At 54.2% G+C, this 17,788-nt stretch overlaps 1 protein-coding gene across 1 annotated transcript; it reads right to left on the bottom strand.

Moving 5' to 3' along the window:
• Positions 1-58: 58 nt before the first annotated feature.
• Positions 59-16,324, bottom strand: PLEKHG6 (pleckstrin homology and RhoGEF domain containing G6). The gene is made up of 16 exons (XM_047743129.1): positions 16,011-16,324; positions 14,351-14,556; positions 12,964-13,119; positions 12,235-12,399; positions 11,785-11,880; positions 11,453-11,503; positions 10,914-11,063; positions 9,891-10,001; positions 9,588-9,737; positions 9,247-9,384; positions 8,835-8,954; positions 8,306-8,438; positions 8,073-8,188; positions 1,913-2,058; positions 503-1,195; positions 59-298 (listed from the first exon to the last, which is right to left on the bottom strand). The coding sequence occupies exons 2-16, from the start codon at positions 14,486-14,488 to the stop codon at positions 289-291; spliced, it is 2,373 nt and encodes a 790-aa protein (XP_047599085.1). The 5' UTR covers positions 14,489-14,556; positions 16,011-16,324; the 3' UTR covers positions 59-288.
• Positions 16,325-17,788: the final 1,464 nt, after the last annotated feature.

Raw genomic sequence — 17,788 nt, 5'->3', positions numbered from 1 at the left:
TTCTGTGATTCTGTTACCCCCCTCCCCATCAGGTTCTTTCTGCCCTTGTCTAGGGATGACCAGGCAGTCATTTTTATGCACGACTTTATGTGGGGCTCTGGTATGTCCACGGTACAAAAATGTACAGCACTTGATCCCAAAGCCCTCAGAGCAGGAGAGGCAGAGTGCCTGAGCCAGGCTTCTCAGTGAGAGGTGTGGTCCTTGAGGTAGAGTCCAGGGGTGGGTGGTGACCAGCACTCTTGGGGAGAAATTTCCTCTGGGAGAAATGCCAAAAGTCCTGAGGGTTCCTCACACCTCTCTGAAAAGAAAGGAGGTGGGAGTCGGGTCAAGTCTGATGTGGCGTGAAGAGTGAGGCTGAGTGCCCTTCCTTGCCATCGCCCCCGCTCTGGTATTACCCTCCTCTACTGACTCCGTCCCCACTGAGGTCCTATTCTGACACCCCCTCCTGCTCCATACCAGCCTTCTTTGCTCCCTCCCAGGCCACATTCCCTTCGGCACTTACGACACGGACATGGGGGTGTCCAGCTGTACGATGCAGGATCCACGCATCCTCTGCAGTTGGCCCCGGGTCAGCTTCCAAGGCCTGCTGTTCCCAAGCTCTGGGATGCCCTCGATCCTTTGGCTGGCCAGGTCTTCCCGGATCTCTCTGAGCATATCTTCAGCCCGGAGGGTACGGGAGTGGGGGGTGCAGCAAGTTCCCAGGAAGAGGGACTCCTCTTCCTCATCCCCTGAGGACTCCCAGGGGCTTTCCCCAGCAGAGTCTGTGTGGGTCGGGGATGGGGGGAGCTTTCCCCGAAGTTGGGCCCGATGCAAGGTTTCCGCTACCACGTTCCCTCCCACTAAGGTCCCGTCTTCTTCCTCCGACCAGGTTGGTGGATCGCCCCTGGGAAGGCTGCTTCCTCTTTGGATAACTTCCCTTGGCAGTTCAGGGGCACTTCGGCGTTGGGGAGCTTGGGGGTTAGGAGGCTGAGGGCGCAGAGGAACATCTTGGAGGTCCAGGGTGGAGAAGGTGAGGCGAGGGTCACGCCGAAGGGCCTGTGGGCGTAGTCGGCTCAAATGGTAGGGCCCTTTGGGGGAGCCTGGGATCAGGGTGCCGTAGCCAGAGTCTGAGGTATCATCTGGAACCAACAGAGAGTCTTCATCTGTGTCTTCTGTCACTATCAGGTGGGGGATGATGGTGGAGAACTCAGGGGTCCTACAAGTAACCATAATAGTAAATGGTTAGAGTCCCATGCCGAGGGGTCAAGTTCAGGTCCAGGAAGTCTCATCCCATCCAGAAATGGCCCCTCCTCCAAACTTGCTTCAGTATCACCTTTAAACCGTAAGGTTATGTTCTCATCTTGGGGGCTAGACTGTAAGCTCCCCTAAGGCATTTTAGCCACAGCACCTGGGTCAGGACCTCGTACCAAGCAGGTGCTCAGGTATTTGCCAAAGGCTGCCTGCGTTCCCCTGAGGTTATCCCCCAGTGACGGGTCTTTTTTTTCCTTAACCATGCTGCTGAACAGCTGTGTCACTGTGAATGAACCTCTCACCCTCTCCGGGGATTTGGACTCACCAGATCCCTGCAGCTGGAACATTCTGCAAATCCACATTGGCTTTCCCTCTCCATCCCTGGCCTGGGGAGCCTGCTCCTCTCAGGGAGCTCACGTTGCTTGTGTCTGTTTCCTTTGCTGCCTCCCACCCCACCCCCAGGCAGCCAGAGACTGACTCATCCCCAAGGCTGTCCCATGTGGTCCTTAGCAAGACTGATCCAAACCTGTTCTGCTCCAACCCATAGCCTGGGTTCCTCAATCTCTTCCCAGTGCCCCTGAAAACTGTGTTGACATTTCTCTGCCTTGTGGGTTTCTCTTCTCTCCCTTCCTCCCCACAGTCCCCCCTACTTTGAGAGACCTGTGGTCCCTGTGGGTCTTACCTCCCCTCTGCGCTGCTCTGAGAGCCCTCCAGGGAAGGTGAGGAGGGCCTGGTGCCTGGGGACTCCTGGTCCTGGTCCCGGTAGAGAGCCAGGAGCTCCCTCTTCTGTTGGACATACTCCTCTGCCTTCAGCTTTTGCAGGGTGACCTGGGATAGCCATACTTTCATTGATGAAGACTTGCTGTATGCCAGACTGGTGCTAAGTGTGCTACAGATATTATTTCATTTAATACTCACAGATTCTGAATATATTATGAAGCCTATGAGACAGATACTCTTTATTCCTCCTAATTTATTATGGAAAAACTCAGGATAAGTAACTGTCAAGGTCACAAAGCAAAAGACAGTGGGATGGAGCCAGGATCTGAACTCCTGAGCTGGCCCTGGGAGGGGTGGGTGGGGTGAACAGAAGTCTCCTTTTGCGGCTTGCACAGTTCTTCCTGCTTCTCATGTCCCCTTTGCCAGCCCTCTATCCAGTCTGTGCCCTCCTTTAGAAAGCCCTCCCTGATAGTGATGGCGATGTAAGTGTTCTGAATGGTGCTGGGTCTCGAGTTATTCCTGCCACCAGGGTGGACAGGGTCAGGCTCTCTCCTCTGCTCTCCTTCAGGGATGAAAACAAGACCATTGCAAGAGGAATGGAGAGAGGATACACTATATTTTGTCTTCTTCCCCCAACATTTTCACACAGGTGCCCTCAGAATCAAGTAGTGACGTCTGAGAAGTGGCTGACAGGGCCCCTCCACAGGCCTGCGGTAATCTGATACACACCATCACCCTTCGGGGTGGGTAGCATGGATACCAGCCCATTTTACAGATGAGGAAACAGGACCTAGAGAGGCAAAGGCTTTGCTCGAGGTCCCACGGGAAGAGAAGCAGAACTGGGACCGGGCCTTCTCTTTGAGTCCTGGTTTGGCAACTGCACTGAAGGGCAGCCTTAAAGGGTGGAAAGTTGCTAAAGGACAATGTTTGTTTGTGGAGGGGGAGGGAAGGCAGCAGAACCTGCAGAGAGGTTGAAGGCAGAGGCTGGGCAAAAAGGAGGTGCTGGTGGCAGCTGTGGGCAGCTCTGATATCAGTACTCTCTAGTATGGCCATATCATTGTTTAAATATTGGAGTACTTCCATAATTGCTCTCTCAGCCTCCTGTCTCCCTTCCCTAGGACTACCCCATCCCTCAAGATCCAGTGGCTAGAGTGATAACATGGCACAACGGGGGGTCTCTAGGGCACCCCCTCACCCCCAAGATGCCCCACTCTAATTCGATAATGACCATGCCATACTGATTGTTAAATATTTTGATTATCTCCCCAGCTTGAGGTATATGAACTCGCAACTCCTGGACACTTGGGCCTTCTCAAAGCCTCTCCAGAAACACAGCGGGCATCTGGGTCAGGATAGAGACATGTTGGAAAAATGGATGAACAGGGATAGGAAACTGGCATCAGGTTTATATGGCAAGTTTCCTTTCTCCGGGTGTCCAGTCCCTCAGTCTCATGAGTGAAAAGGCAGGCAAAGATTCTTAGCAGTCTCAAAAGACTAGAGAGTTGGCCAGAGCAAGGGATGATGGTGCCTGGGGGTGGGAAACCAGCATATCAGGGCCCCGTTCTATGATCTCCCTCCTCTCCAGTGTGGGATGGAACAAGAAATAAGGACGGTGGGTGGAGTCGTTCTTGGGGCCAGGGTGGAGCTGGAGCAGCCTGCTGGGCGGCTGAGATGCCGTGCCCTTGGCCCCACACGACCCAAGTTCAATAGAGTGTTTGGGAAGTCCAGGACAGGGATGGTGTGGGGAAGGAAAGAACTGGAAGGAAGGGGTGGGGTAATACAGGCATCTCCACTCACTGTGCCCCTGGCCCAACCATAGGAAAAAGCAGGGAGGGAGGCATCAGGAACCAGGCTGTTTGAGGTCCTCCTAGACATGCCAAGCCTCCCCAGCAACCCTGGGAGGATCTTCTCCGTTTGGGGAAGAGGACAGACAAGTTGGGAAGGGAAGAGGAAATTGGTTCCTGAGCCACAATGCGACCCCTCCACAAAGCCAAGAAGAGGAAGGGAGGGCTCCCCCAGCAGGATTCTTCTTCCTTTGCTCTGGTAGAGAACACAGCCTTGACCGGAAATGCCTCTTCTTCCCGCTGCTGCCTCTGGGGTGGCTCCTAGATGCATCTGCTCCTCCCAGAGCTGCCCAAGTGGCTAGCACGGATCTCTCAAGGTGCTCACGCACTCTGATCCGCTGTGAGGCCTTTCCCCAGTCAGCACACAGCCCTGCCCAGGCGCCACTGACCGCCACTGTCTTCTAGTGATGACAATAACAAACATTTATGTAGCGCCATTAAGTGCTGGGCCTCGTGCCAAGCGGCAATAATAATTGTCCCATCGCTCCTGCACAGAGGTGCCCACTATCACTGCAATTCCCCAGATGGGGACCGGGGTTGGAGACGTGATGTAACTTCCGTGAGAGCAACAGTAACAGGTGAGAGCTGGGCTCTAGCTAGTTCCTCAGCTGCCTGCTTCAGCCTCTGGCCATTTTTTGACCTCTGTCTCTGATGGCTTTGTTTGTTTCCACCACTGGTTCCTTTTTCCACTTCCCAGACCCTAAGCGTGGACCTTTCCCAGGATTTAGTCTGTCTTCCCTGGAGAAGTTCATTTTTTCCTAAAAGCTTAGGCTGTCCAGGCTAGACCTGTAGGAATAAAGCTGCACCTACATCTCTGTGAGGGGAGAAAGCAGTAGTCCAACCCTGGACCGTTGCTCTATCGAGGGGCCCCACAGACGTTCTACTGCCCTCATTAGTTTACAAAGACTGGTGGCAATACAGAGCAGTTTTCTTTAAGAATTCAGTGTGAGACAACAGCAGGACAAACTAATTTCAGTTTCTTTGTCCTTTGCTTTGCTAAACGAGGCCAGGAAGCTTGTGTGCTGCCTGGTTATGTATCAGAAGTGACCTCCTTTCCCCTGTTACCCAGGAGTGAAACTTCTGAAGGTGAATTGGTTGGAATAAAATCCTAATAGTTTGTAGGGGTCCCCTGGGGGTGGGGTGGGTATGTGTCATCTTGGGGCTGGGAACCAAAGGAAGAAGAGAAAGTTCTGACAGTGGGGTGGTGAAGGAAAGGGGCTCCAGTAAGGGCCCCCCAACTGCTGCCTGGGGAGTTCTGTGGCTTGTTTAGGTATTCAAGGAAGTGGCAGTCCTGCAGGGCTGAAAGACACAAGATCTTGAAGCCCTGTCTTTCATTCTTCTTTCTTTCTTTTTTTAATGGCAAAATCCTCATATTTATTTTTTACTCTAATTCATAGTTTTCAATATACTATTTAAACAGAGACTAAGCTCTAAATTTCCTTCTCTTAAATAAGCTCTCCACATAATGATACGGTATTATAGATAGGATGGCAGGAAGGATGCTTAAAATTGTTTTAAAAAAAAATTTAAAAAATTAAAAAAAATGCTTAAAATTGTTTAAAGAACAAAACTATTTTCACAAGTTCCAGAAGCCCTAATGACCTAATGTGCCAATGACAAATCATTATTATCTATTCATTAAAGCAAGTGCTATGAGAACCACTAATTTGATTTAAACTGTAAAAATAATGAAGTTGCATTCTTTAGAAATAGTCTTTCTTTGTTCAAAATGTTCCCTTTTTTGGTAACCGAGATATTAATTGACATATAATATTATATTAGTCTTGGGTATACAGAATAATGATCCAATATTTGTATATATTACAAAATAATCACCTCAGTAAGTCTCATTAATATCTGTCACTATACACTTCACAAAAAAAATTTTTTTTCTCTTGTGGTAAGAGATCTTAAGATCTATTCTCTTAGCAACTTTCATAGTTCATCCTTTGTCCCCATTTGAACCTTAGGGCTGTGTTTCTATCCTTTCCAAAGCCCCTAAGATATCTCCACTTGCTACCCCCCACTACATCCTTTTCAAGGTGCTTCTGCTTAAAACTGAATAGTACCCTAGACTCACCCCACCCAGGAAGCAATAACTAACCCAACAGGTTTCTCTCTTTGTTAAGATTTCATTTCACTCAGGGGTTCCATTGCCAAAGCAATCTTTCAAATGGGAACTTTGGGAAGGAAGTCATGCTTTGTCCTTTCTAACCTGTGACCTGCATCAGGAGCGTTTACCTAGGGCTGGGTAGTAGGCTGCCTGCTTAATCAGAATGACTTCTTTGACTCTTCCCCATGAGGCAAGGACTGTTATTATTTAAGTCCACTGCAGGTGAAGACATGGAAGCTTGGGGGGTGGGGTGGGCACATAATTCACCCAAGATCACCCAGCTAGGAAGAGGTAGAACTGGTGTCTGAACCAGTTCTTGCATTCAGTGTGGGCTTTTAACCACAGCCTCCCAAAGGCTCACCTGTCTCTTCCTCTTCTTTAGCTCCTTTCTCTACCCCCACCCCCTACACATTTTCCCCCCTTTTTGCAACATGTTCCTAAGAACATGGCACTAAACCTCTGTATTTCACACCAAAACCAGTACAGTAAATCTCCTGCCACCAATCTCTTCCTCCTCCAGCCCACCTATCACCCTTCCAGCTGTCAATTCAAGATTGACATGGGTTTCACCATGGCAATTTCTTGCTCAAGAATCTATGGTAGCTGTCTTGTCAACCCACTCAATTCAACCTTGTCTTGTCTACACGCTTCTGTAGCTCTTGGGAGTCCTGTAGAACCTGGCCTCTCATCACTTGCTCACACAAATCCTTTGCTCCAGACTTAGACAGACATTGTCACTGCCCCCAAAATAATTCAACCCAACTGCTCCCTTGACGTTCTGCTCACGGTCTTCTCTAGACTTAAAAGGCCAATTTAAATCTTTACTCTTTGGCCATTCTGCTCCAGTGGTGGGTTGAATAGTGGCCCCAGAAAGATACGTCTAGGTCCTCACCCCTAGAACCTATTTGGAAGGTTCTACACTTATTTGGAAAAAGGGTCTTTGCAGATGTGCAAAGATCTTCAGTTAAGGATCTCATGATGAGATCATCCTAGCTTTAGGGTAGACTGGTGTCTGTGTAAGAGACGGGGGTGGGAGATTTGGACACAGAGACATACAGAGAGGAAGGCCACAAGAAGACAGAGGCAGAGACTGGAGTGAGATGGACACAAGCTAAGGAACACTTGAAGCCACCAGAAGCTGGAGAGGCAAAGAAGGATTCTCCCCTAGCGTCTTGAAGGGGAAATAAGTGGGCTTGCTGACACTTTGATGTCTAAATTCTGGCTTCCACAACTGTGAGAGAATAAGCTTCTGCTGCTTTAAGCCATTAAGTTTGTGGTAACTAGTACAGCTCCATTTGGATCTTCTGAATTCCTCTAGCTTTTATCACATGAATCTGTCCTGTTAAATACCTTCACTTGCTCCTTGTTATCTATAGGACAAAGTTCAACTTCCTTAGCATAGCATCCAGTAGTAGGCACGATCTGGTAGTACCTACCTCCCAGCCTCTCTGCCACTACACCTGCCCTTGGACTTCATATCCTGGTAATATGAACTCCTAGGCCAGCGGTTCTCTCCACACACATGGTGTTTCATGTTTTCCACATCAGCACATTCTGCTTCTCCATTTGGAATACCCTTCTTTCCCATCCTTGTTCCCCTACAAACTCCTAGATATCCCCACAAATGGTGATCAGACCATCACCCCTCTGTCAAGATGTCACAGCATCTGACCTCTGTGCTGTCCCTTTCCCAACCAACCCACCAGACAGAATAAATTACTCCCTCCTCGGCCACAGTTCCATTCTGCATACATGTTTCCATTATTTGTATACTAATCTGTCTAGCTAGGCTGCCGGCCATGTTCCCTGAGGGGCAGGATGATGCTTTATTCTTTTCTGAGTCCCTAGCACCCAGCCAGTGCCTGCACCTAGCAAGGGCTCCACTGGTGTCAAATGGAAGACGAAGTTCTGAACATCATTGTTTCGGGGTGTAAAGACCTTTAGGGGATGCTGTCTTGGGCTCTCCCAGTGACTGGTACAGTTGCTGGCCAAAGGCTTTCTTTCCTGCTCTTGTGGATGGTCAAGGCTATGTCTCCCTCCCGAGGGGCCAAACCGGACTGAACCCGCATCCATCCCAGCCTCTTTCTCTTCCTCCTTCCCTCTTGCGCTCCCATCTCTGACCTCTGAGGACCCCTCCACCCCTCCCACTTCTGGCTTTCACATACCTGGGCCTGCTGGGTCTTCTCTAGCCACTGGGCACAGTCTGTAGCACTGGGACACTGCACAGTGAGGGCACTGGAGACACAGTGGAATTCAGTGAGATGGATCACCAGGAAGCTGTCTGGGCGGAGGAGAAAGTCTGCTCAAGGGCTAGACCTTATTTGATGCCCATCCTGACTGCTCCTTCCCTTTGCCAAGAGGAAAGGAGAAGGAAAAGGTCCCCAAAGAAGAGACATACTAGGGTCCCGTAGTGGTCGGCACACAAGCTTCTCCAGCATGAGTGGGGGGCGGATGACCTTGGCTTTGTTGACCTTGCGTTGGGGCTTGGTCACTAGGAGCACGTCAGAGAAGAGGAAGAGGTACACGTCCAGCTGGGAAGCCATGCGTAGAAGAAAGAGACAGGGTCAGCTGGAGCAGGGGAAGAGAGTGGGACATGGATAAGGCCCCGCGTTGTGTGCGTGCATGGGTGCACGTGTGCACAGGGGACAAGTGCACAACTGTGGAGTGCTAGAGCTGGAAGGGGTGTCACTTTGGTCCTGTCTCTCGCTTTATAGGCCAGGAACGTGGCTGACTCAGGGGCATACAAACAACCAGAGCTTCACCACACCATGTCCTTCTCCCAACACACACAGACACAGACAGACAGACACACGAACACATCTCTGTGCCCATTTCCAGCTTTCCTGATTCTTATTCTGTCTCCTGGGATCCCTCCCTTCTCTGCGATATACGTCCCATCTTCTCTGAGGTTCCCCATAGCCCCTCACCTTCCCTTCTCGCCCCTCCTTCACTCGCACGGGTCCTTCCAGCAGCAGCTGCCTGATGTACTCAGAAGCAACCCCCAGCATGGGGGACGTCAGGTCCAGGGTGCAGAATGGACGCAGGTTCTGAGGGACATGGGGTGGGGAGGATCGTGGGGCTGGGCAGGGCTGCCTCCCCCTCCCAGCCATGGTGGTTCTTTGTTCTGTCACTGGCACCTTGCCTTCTCATCCTTGCCCTCTTGGAGGGAGAAGAAGCATCGAGTACTTCCTTCTCACACTCTGGAACTCCTCATGTGGGAGGAGTGATGCACACGGCCCCTCTGTGGCCCCTCTGCCCCTTCTCCGCCAGGCCTCTGCTTCTTCTGTTTCCCTGGGGACCTTGCTTGTTCTGCGCCTCCTTGCCTCTGCCCTCCCTCACCTTCTGCACCTCCTCGCTGGACGGCTCCAGCACGTCGTAGGGCCCGATGCGTTGGGCTGCAGCCACCAGGCTCTCTTGCTCTTCGCTCCGGTGGACCAGCTGGTTGATGTGTCGCAGGAATGACTCCACAGAGGCAATCTACGTGATGGGTGGGGTGTGGAAGGAAGAAGAGCTCAGCCCCTTACCCTGTACGTCTCCCCCAGTCAGTGACAGCACGGGTGGCGAGCCGGTGCCACATGGCCACATACGTATGAAGAAAGAGACCCCTGAGATTTCCTGGAAATCAGTTCCCACATGCCAGTCCCCAGCTCCCGAGGGCATGGCACTGCCAGGCCACCTACCATGGCGCTCAGTGCTTCCTGGACGTGTGCCTCAGGACTCCTCTTAAGCACAGCCTGGAGCAGCAGTGGGTACTTGGTGACTCGCTGGTGGGGCTTGATGAGCAGGTCCCCCAGCATCTGTCTCCCTGAGAGCTTGTGCTTCTCACACCACTGCCAGCAGAGGAGGGCAGGGGGTCAGGAGTCTGCAAGCCCCCTGCTGCCCCATTCCAGTGATGGCCTCGGCCTCAGACCCAGCTGGAGATCAGGGATGACCTGGAGGTCTAGGGTCCACCCCAGCCCCCTTCCCAGCACCCCCTCTCCCACCTGCACAAAGGCATGGAAGAGAGGATTATTGTCTTGCTGCTCCCGGGCGTAAGCCATGGTCTGCTTCACTTGTAGGCAGTATTGGACATAGGGCTGGAACCGCTGGCTGAACTGAGGGAGAGATATGGGCAGGCAGGGGGTAGAAGGTCATGAAATCTGGCCTCCAGCTGCAGAGCACGGGGAGCAGGAGGGAGAGCCTCTCATTGACCCTTAGTCCAGCTCTCGCCAATCTCTAACCCCCATGATGCTTTCCCCTACCTGTGACTGCCAGTCCCTTTCTCTGGAGTCCAGGGAGAAGCTGAGGTCCCCAGAGGCAGACCCATTGCTACTCTTTCAGGCCCCATGCATAGCCCCTGATGTACCCTGCCACTCTGGACGTACTCTCCCACCATCAATAATTCAGCTGGAATGTTTGCAGGACTCTGCAGGTCCTGTTTCACATGGGTGGTGGCTAGTGACCTGAGTCTTGCCCAGAAGCCCTGTTCCTGGGCTTGTTCCCAGGAGATGAGTGCTCCCCCCAACCTCTGTACCCCATTCTGGCTCTGCAAGGCCCACGTCTTCCTGGTTAGGTAAAATTGTGGAAGAAAGTCTGACCCCAGGCCTCTTGCTTTCTCTTGTCCCATTTCTCCATGCTCTGGGTGATCTGGGGCCTTTTACGGCCCCTCCCTCATTTACCCAGAAGATGACTTGCTTAGACCCCATTCTTCTCCCAGCTCTTTGGCAATGCATCTCTGGCCAAGAAGTAAGATTGTGTAGTTAAGAGATCAGGTATAACCCTTCCCTGAGATAGCTGCGTTTCATTTCGAAAGAGTCATCCAAAGACCAAAGAACTTTTGGGACAGAGGTCATACTTGTGGAATGAAGGGCAGGAGGCGAGGAGATATTCTGGGGTGGGGGCTGTGCTCTCAGACCCCCTTCAAGCCATAGAAGAATTCAAGTGACAGAGGCATACCCTGCAGGCAGGACCTCTCTGGGCCCTCCCAGGCCTGCCCCAGGCAGATGTAGCCCTTTGCCATGTCTCACCGTCAAGAAGCCATTTTGCAGGCTGACAGGGTCCAGAGGCTGGCCTGAGGTTCGAGTCTCCCCCAGGGTGGGCCCCAGCACCTCCTCCCAAAAGCTCTTGTGGGCTCGAATCAGGCTGGGGACATTTCCAAAGAGGGTCTCAGCTGATACCTGGAGGAGGGAGCAGAACTCAGCCATAAGCCTTGGCAGGTCACCGTCAGACAGCTCTGGCCACAGACAGGCAAGGACCCGTAAGCTTGGCTGGTGGAGGGTGGGCTCAGGATGAAATTTGCAGGGGAGTTGAGAGATCTAAGGGGCTAGGGTTTTCCCTTCTACTCCTCTGGCACTTGGGCTGAGCTCTGCTGAGTCCTGGAAAAGAGCAGAGGCCAACCTACTTGGGGTCTAGAGCAGGAAGGGGAGCAGGAAGGGGAGTAGGAGGCAGGGGGTATCCTGGAAAATGAGGCCATGGGAATCCAGACAGAGCAGCCTGGGGGGGCTCTCTGGGAGCCCACCCCCACTCTGTGGCCTCAGAGCTTGGGATTTGGTGAGTACCCACTCACCTCAGTCAGCAGTCCCACTCGCTGCAAATTCAGCAGGCCGGCAGTCAGGAGCTGGAGGCAGGGAAAGCCAAGGGTGTCAGCACCTGACTCCTCCTCTGGGGACCCCAACCTAGCCCTTCAATGTATCCCCATCCCAGCTTCACCACTGCTAACCTGATTCCCAAGATCCCCAGCAGGTCTCCAATGGGGGGAATCTCCTGGTTACGTGTCCCCGCCTTCCCTCCGCCCCTCTCCATGGCCCTCCCTTCCTGGCCTGGGGGAGTGGGAGACCATGTAAGGGAGATGGGTGGATGGCTGAGGTGTAGCTTGGACTGGGGATGGGAGCAACTCACATTGGTCATGATCTTGAGCTTCCGCACATAGATCAGCTCGGTGGTCAGCAGCTCCCAAAGCGCTTCCTGTTGGTGGCAAAGCTCTCGGCTCATCTCCTGGGGTGGGGACAGCACTGGTTCAGTTGGGGAATGATAACAAGAACAGCAGCTGGCACCTGTTTAAATGCTACTAGATCTACCTCACAGATGATGACCTTTTAATCCTCAAGTGTGTAGGTGGTTTTATCCCCATTTTACAGATGAAGCCACTGAGGCCCAGAGAGGCTTCCTGTCTCCATCAACGTGTCACTAGTAAGTGGCAGACCCAGGAGTAGAACCTACAGCAAGATGTCTCCAAATGCTTTCCCCACATGACCCTACTTCCCAAGGCCTTTCCCCCCTTCCAGGGCAGACGTGAGGTGTCTGTGGGCGTCTATGATACTGGAGGGACAGACCGTGTTCCAGGCCCACCTTATGCCCAGGCACCAGTTCCTTCCAGGACTTCTCAATGACCAGGTTGCTGTCGCTGCCCTCTCCGATCTCCCAGTGCCGCCGTTCCTCAGGGGGCAGGCGGGGCATCCCAAACATGCTGAATGTATGCAGCCTCATCTCCAGCTGGCGGGCCTTGCTGACTTCCTTCGGGAGCGGCAAAGGGGATTAATCCTGGCCATATCCTGGGCACGCAGACCCCCGGCTTGGGGATGGCTGTGCGCGCAGGTACGTACGTGCGTGTGTGCGTGCGTGCGCATGCGTGCCTGTGTGTGTCTAGGAATGGGAGGTGGCAAGTAGCACTGTCACCTGAGTGGGGACGCAGAAGCCTGGGGGACAGGGGAAAAGGCATTGCTGCAATATGGACAGAGAGGCACCTTGGCCTGCAAAAAACGTGCCAGACAGAGGAGTCTGACTGAGGCTCCCTGACTGGAAAGATTCTTTCTAGGGCTCTTCTGAGTCAGAACCCCCTCACAGGGACCTGCAGGTGGAGACTAAGGGACCTGTGGTCTCAGGCAACATTCTGACATTTGCCTACAAAACGGACATTTTTATGAGGCAGCATGGCTTGCAGATGCGTCCCTGAGAGGGTCTCTCCACAGAACCGAATCCGGCGCTGTACAGGGGCTGGCCACTCTCTCCATTCTGATCATTTGTGGACAATACAGCTCAGGCTATGAGCCTGGGGACAGGAGAAGAGGGACCTCTTACCTTGAATTTGGGGGAGTGTGGTGGGCCAGACCCAAAAGGGCCTCCATACTTCTTCTCGGGCTCAGGTTCTCGCATCTTCAGAGGAGACACACCTCGGACCTGGCCAGAGCCCTTGGCAAAGGGGACATAGCCATGGAGGTGTCGGCGACCAGGATCCTGGAGGAGGAGGAAGAGCAGGGTAAGTTCTTAGGGGGCCTCCCTTCTCCCCGAAGTCCCAGAGAGGTAGCGGGGCCAGGCCTGACTGCAGGTGGTGTCCCTTACCCCTGCAAGTGGGGCTGGCTCACCTCTCCCCTCAAACCAGTCTGGGGTGAGTCACTCCTGCTCTGAGTCACAGCAGCTGCTGCCAGGGAGGCCAAGCTGAGCTGGGCAGGGGCCTGCCCACTTGGCTCCCCTAGTGGGCCCAGGGGCAGAAGTGGGGGCCTCTAGAGCTGGAGCACAGGCATCTACAAGCCTGGGCTCTGATGTGGACACTCCCCCAGGGCCCTCCCGCTCACATGTGTGCTCCCTATCCTGCGGGCGTGCATGCACAAAGCACAGTGTGGGCTGCATTCTGGGTCCCTCCCAGCTCCCCCTGCGTGGGAACGGCTTCCCTCACATGCGGGGATGAGGGCACACACATGTGTGGCCTCCTCCCCAGGGACATGCGGCCCGTGTCCTTTCCAGCTGGGAGTGGCTATGCTTCCTCATGAGAGATTGAGACCACGGCCACAAGTCTCCTCCTGGGCAGGCCTGGTCACATTCCTTGATCTGCCTGTGGCCTAACAGCACATATTTCCTAGTCTCCCTTCTGGCCCTCATCCCGGGAGAGTCCCCAACTGTCCTCCCTGTCTCCCAGGGCCGAATCCTATTCCAGGAAGGCAGGGGATACCCCCAGTGGGAAGCAGAACTGTCCTCAGGGTGCAGGGGCTGCTTGGAGGCTGAAGGAAAGGCATTTCAGGCAGGCCAGGAGGGTGGAGCTGCAGGAAAGCCAAGGCAGGCCCCCACACCCCTCCCCACTTGCAGAGTAGGGACACCCTGAACCTTTGCTCTTCCTTCAGTGCTGACTCAGAGCAGGCCTCAGGGAACCCACAGGCTCCTCCCAAGTAGAGGCGGGAGTCTGGGAAGTGCCAGGTTCCCTGCTCCCCGTGACCCCCCCAACCAACTCCAGGCCTCAGACCTGTCTAACAGCACCTCCTCCAAGGACCTGGCTTCACCCATCTGCCTGGGATGGGTGTGGAGTCCTGAGAGCCTGGATCAACACTAACCTGCTCTCCCTCGCAACCCAGGAAAGAAGGCAGGGGTGAGGGACAGGAATAGACCACCTCATGAAGCTGCAAGAGAGATGTGAAAGCCTCACTATTCTCCCTCCTGCCCCTCCCAGGTCACTCTTGGGGCAGCCTGGACTCACCAGCCCAGGGGCAACTTGCGAATGGAGATGGTCAGCAGAACCCTGGTTGGAGGCCTGATAACGGCCCCCGTAAGTCTCAATGCGGGATGCCACAAGTCCTTGGAAGGGACCCTCATCTGGAGAAACAAAGGTCTGCATCTCTTCTTTCCTGGGTCAACTCTGAAGGGTCATAGCTTCAATGTCAAGGAGAAAAGGTTCCCCTGAGGCTGCAAAGATTAAAAAAAAAAAAAAAAAAAAGGAATGGAAGGGCCAGCCTTGATCAGTGGGTGGCACCAGGTTGGGGACCAAGGGGGGGGGAGGGGGATGGGGAAGATGATGGAGTGGGGGAGGAAGGGTCAAGGGCTTGTCACTTACTGCAGGAGTATGGCTGCCTACCTGTGACTTGGTGGGGGTAGGGTATGGCCACGCATGCTGGGGATGGAGCCCCATGGAGCTATGCCTCCTCCCTTACATGTAAGCACATCTGGCATACCAGCTCCCTCAATGGCATCAAAGGATGCTGTAGTCCTCAGAGCAGCTGGGAGCAAGGGTCACAGGCAGGTCCCCAGGCTTTCTGGATGTCCCTCCTTTCCAGGCACCGAGCCATACCCTCCCTGTGGCCTAGGGAAGAGGTGCTGGGAAGCCCTCGGGTGGGGGCACGCTGGAGACTGTGCCACCTACCCACTATTTCTGTATAGCCCTAAACTAAGAATGCTTTTGACATGAGAAAATAATTGGAAAAAAAAATTAAAAGAAGAATAATATTCCCTAACACATGGAAAGTATATAAAATTCAAATCTCAGGGTCCCTAAATCAAGTTTTCTTTCCTTTTTTTTTTTTTTAAGATTTTATTTATTTTTTTGACAGAGATCACAAATAGACAGAGAGGCAGGTAGAGAGAGAGAGGGAGAAGCAGGCTCCCTGCAGAGTAGAGAGCTGGATGTGGGGCTCAATCCCAGGACCCTGGGATCATGACCTGAGCCGAAGGCAGAGGCTTTAACCCACTGAGCCACCCAGGAGCCCCCCTAAATCAAGTTTTCTTGGAACACAGCCACATTTACACATCTCCAGTTGTCTACCACTGTTTTCTTGCTAGTTGTAACAGAGACTGTCCCTATAAACTTCAAGTCTGAAATATTTACTGTCTGGCTCTTTACTGACAGTTTGCTCATCCCTTACCTGGACCCTCCTGCCCACAGACAGGGAGGGGAGGGAGGACAGCTATCAGGTGGCTGGGCTTAGAGACAGCAGGCTATGTTTGGTCTTCCCCTGCCTCTGGGAAACCTCCATGGAGTTGGGAGCCAGCCGGGGGCTCCATCCCTTCCCCTTAAACCTAGATAGAGGACCCACCCTTTGAGTGGGCAGGACCTGGAGAGCAGAGGCCTAAGCAGGTGCTTGTTCCCCTTCAGATGGGCTTGAGGCCCCTGCTCAGCCCTCCCCTTACTTTTCTCTGATTTATGAGCGAAAGAGGAAAAAGTTCATTGTCTTCCCGGCCCCTTCCCAATAATCCTCCCTGCGAGGGCTGCCTCCGTCTCCTTTGCCCTCTCCCCCCACCTGGTCCTTTTCGAGCTGGGACACCGGCTGGCCTCAGCCTCTCTCCCCAGCGCCGCCCGCGCGGCCCGCGCCGGCTCTCCCCCCAGCCCGCCCCGCCCCCGTCCGTCCGGCCCCGCCGCCGCTCACCTGTGTCCGCAGGGGTCCCCGTGCCCGCCGCCCGCGCTGCCGCCCACCGCCCGCGGGGCTCCCGGTCCCCGACGGCTCCCGCGGCAATGCCGGCCTCGCTGCCCGGCCTGGGTCTGGGACCGAGCGGCCCGTGGGACCGGGGCAGCGCAGGGCCGGGCCGGGAGGGAAGGTGGCGGGAGAGGGGCGGGGACGCGGGCTGGCGCCGCCCTCTCACCACGGGCCGGGTACCCGGCCGTGCCGTGTGGGCGCCGGTGTGGCCCTGGGGACGGAGGGTCCGGTGCCCGTGACGCAGCCGCCACGCTCCCCGGGAAAGAAGAGCTCACTGCGCTCACTTCCCCTCCCTCCTTCGCACCTGAACTCGCCAGCCACCTGGCCCGGGCGGAAGGCCGGGAACCGCGCGCCACCCTGGCGCTCTCTCCTCGCGGCCAGACCCCTTCCGGGCACCAGAGTAATGAGGCACACATGCGAGGCTGGGCGTCGCAGGAGGCAGCGAGAGTAATGACCCGGTGTTCTCTGGTGTCCACCTTGCTTTCAGGTGCAGTGAGTGGCCGGCTCTAGGGGAGTGGGACTGCCAGTGAGTGCGGCTCCTGTGCCCCCTCGTGCCCATTCTGGGCTGAGTCCAAAGTGTGACCCTTATCTCTCACATGCCTGCCCTGGCCATCAGGTGGAAGGCTATGTCTGGACTTTGCCTTTGCTCGAGGGATGGTACCAGGCAAAGACCTGACCCAATGCTTCTCCCACTACCTGAGACTATGGGTGGGAGGACAGGGGTGTCAGATGGGGGCGTCTGCACCCTTCACTGGCCAACAGGCATGTCCCAGGCTCCACCTGCAGTGAGGGTGTCATCCCAGCCCCCGCTGGGGCTGCTGACATAGAGGCCTTCAAGGAAGGGCACTGGCGGGGGGCTGTATGAAAGGACCACATTCTCACATTCCCACCTCACGGCACACACCGCCTGACAGGAGTGCTGGGTATTGGTGATCAGAAGTGTCCACGGTGCAGGGTCATTGTGATCTTACAATCAAGAAGCCAAAGAGTCTGTGGTGGGGTGGGGGAGGGGGCGGGGGGGGCAGGCCCCGGCACCTCCACCCTGCCCTGTGGTTTTCCTGCCACGGCCAGCCATGCAGTGACCCATAGGCCTCCTTCCATTTGTAGAGCATTCGGGAATTTATGAAGCACTTTCAAAAGCATAATCTCATTGTAGCACTAGGGAAAGGGTCCTCCATGCTCCTCTCCTGTCTGCCAGCTTAAATCCATAAGCGATTGGAAGTGTTCTAGTCCTCACGTGGACTCTGATGACTCCGTTTTGTTTGGGAGAGGAATGTTTATGGGATGATTTCTAATTTCCTCCACCTAACTCTCCTCCTAAAACCATGGGATGGTTTCTAATTTCCTACGCCCTCCTCCTATTTGCCCTCCCAAATCCTCTTTTCTCTGAGCTTGCTGTTTTGTGATTGCTCCATTGTTTCAGAAGAGTTCCTCCAGCTTCCCGCATCCTACCTCTTGCTTCCGGCCTCTGGGTTGATCAGCATTGGTTTCCCAGAGAGGAGTCGAGTAGGGCGGAACTATACTGAAGAGAAGCCCTTTTCTCTTCCATTCCCAGCTCATGTGTGTCAATGTGTGTGTGAGAGAGAGAGATAGATTTAGGGGTGACAAAAGTAGCCATGAGGGAGAGAGAGGTAATAAACCAGGAGATGGTGATTACAGGCAGTATTAAATGACACCCCAGAGAGAGCTGGTGCCAAGGGGCCCCTAGCTTCTGTTCCCAAAGTCAGAAG

The sequence above is a fragment of the Lutra lutra genome, chromosome 8 (assembly GCF_902655055.1).
Source record: "Lutra lutra chromosome 8, mLutLut1.2, whole genome shotgun sequence".
In the NCBI taxonomy this organism is placed as follows: Eukaryota; Metazoa; Chordata; class Mammalia; order Carnivora; family Mustelidae; genus Lutra; species Lutra lutra.
Note: the sequence above shows the minus strand (reverse complement) of the source record. Positions and strands in the feature narration are given on the sequence as shown.

What these genes read in the sequence shown, in the direction of transcription:
- PLEKHG6 (XM_047743129.1), bottom strand. Translation starts at nt 14,488, where the DNA reads ATGCAGACCTTTGTTTCTCCAGATGAGGGTCCCTTCCAAGGACTTGTG. An exon ending in CCGACCACTACGGGACCCTA is followed by an intron (nt 8,189 to 8,305) that starts GTATGTCTCTTC and finishes TCCTCCGCCCAG; the next exon opens with ACAGCTTCCTGGTGATCCAT. An exon ending in AGAAGACCCAGCAGGCCCAG is followed by an intron (nt 2,059 to 8,072) that starts GTATGTGAAAGC and finishes TGGCTATCCCAG; the next exon opens with GTCACCCTGCAAAAGCTGAA.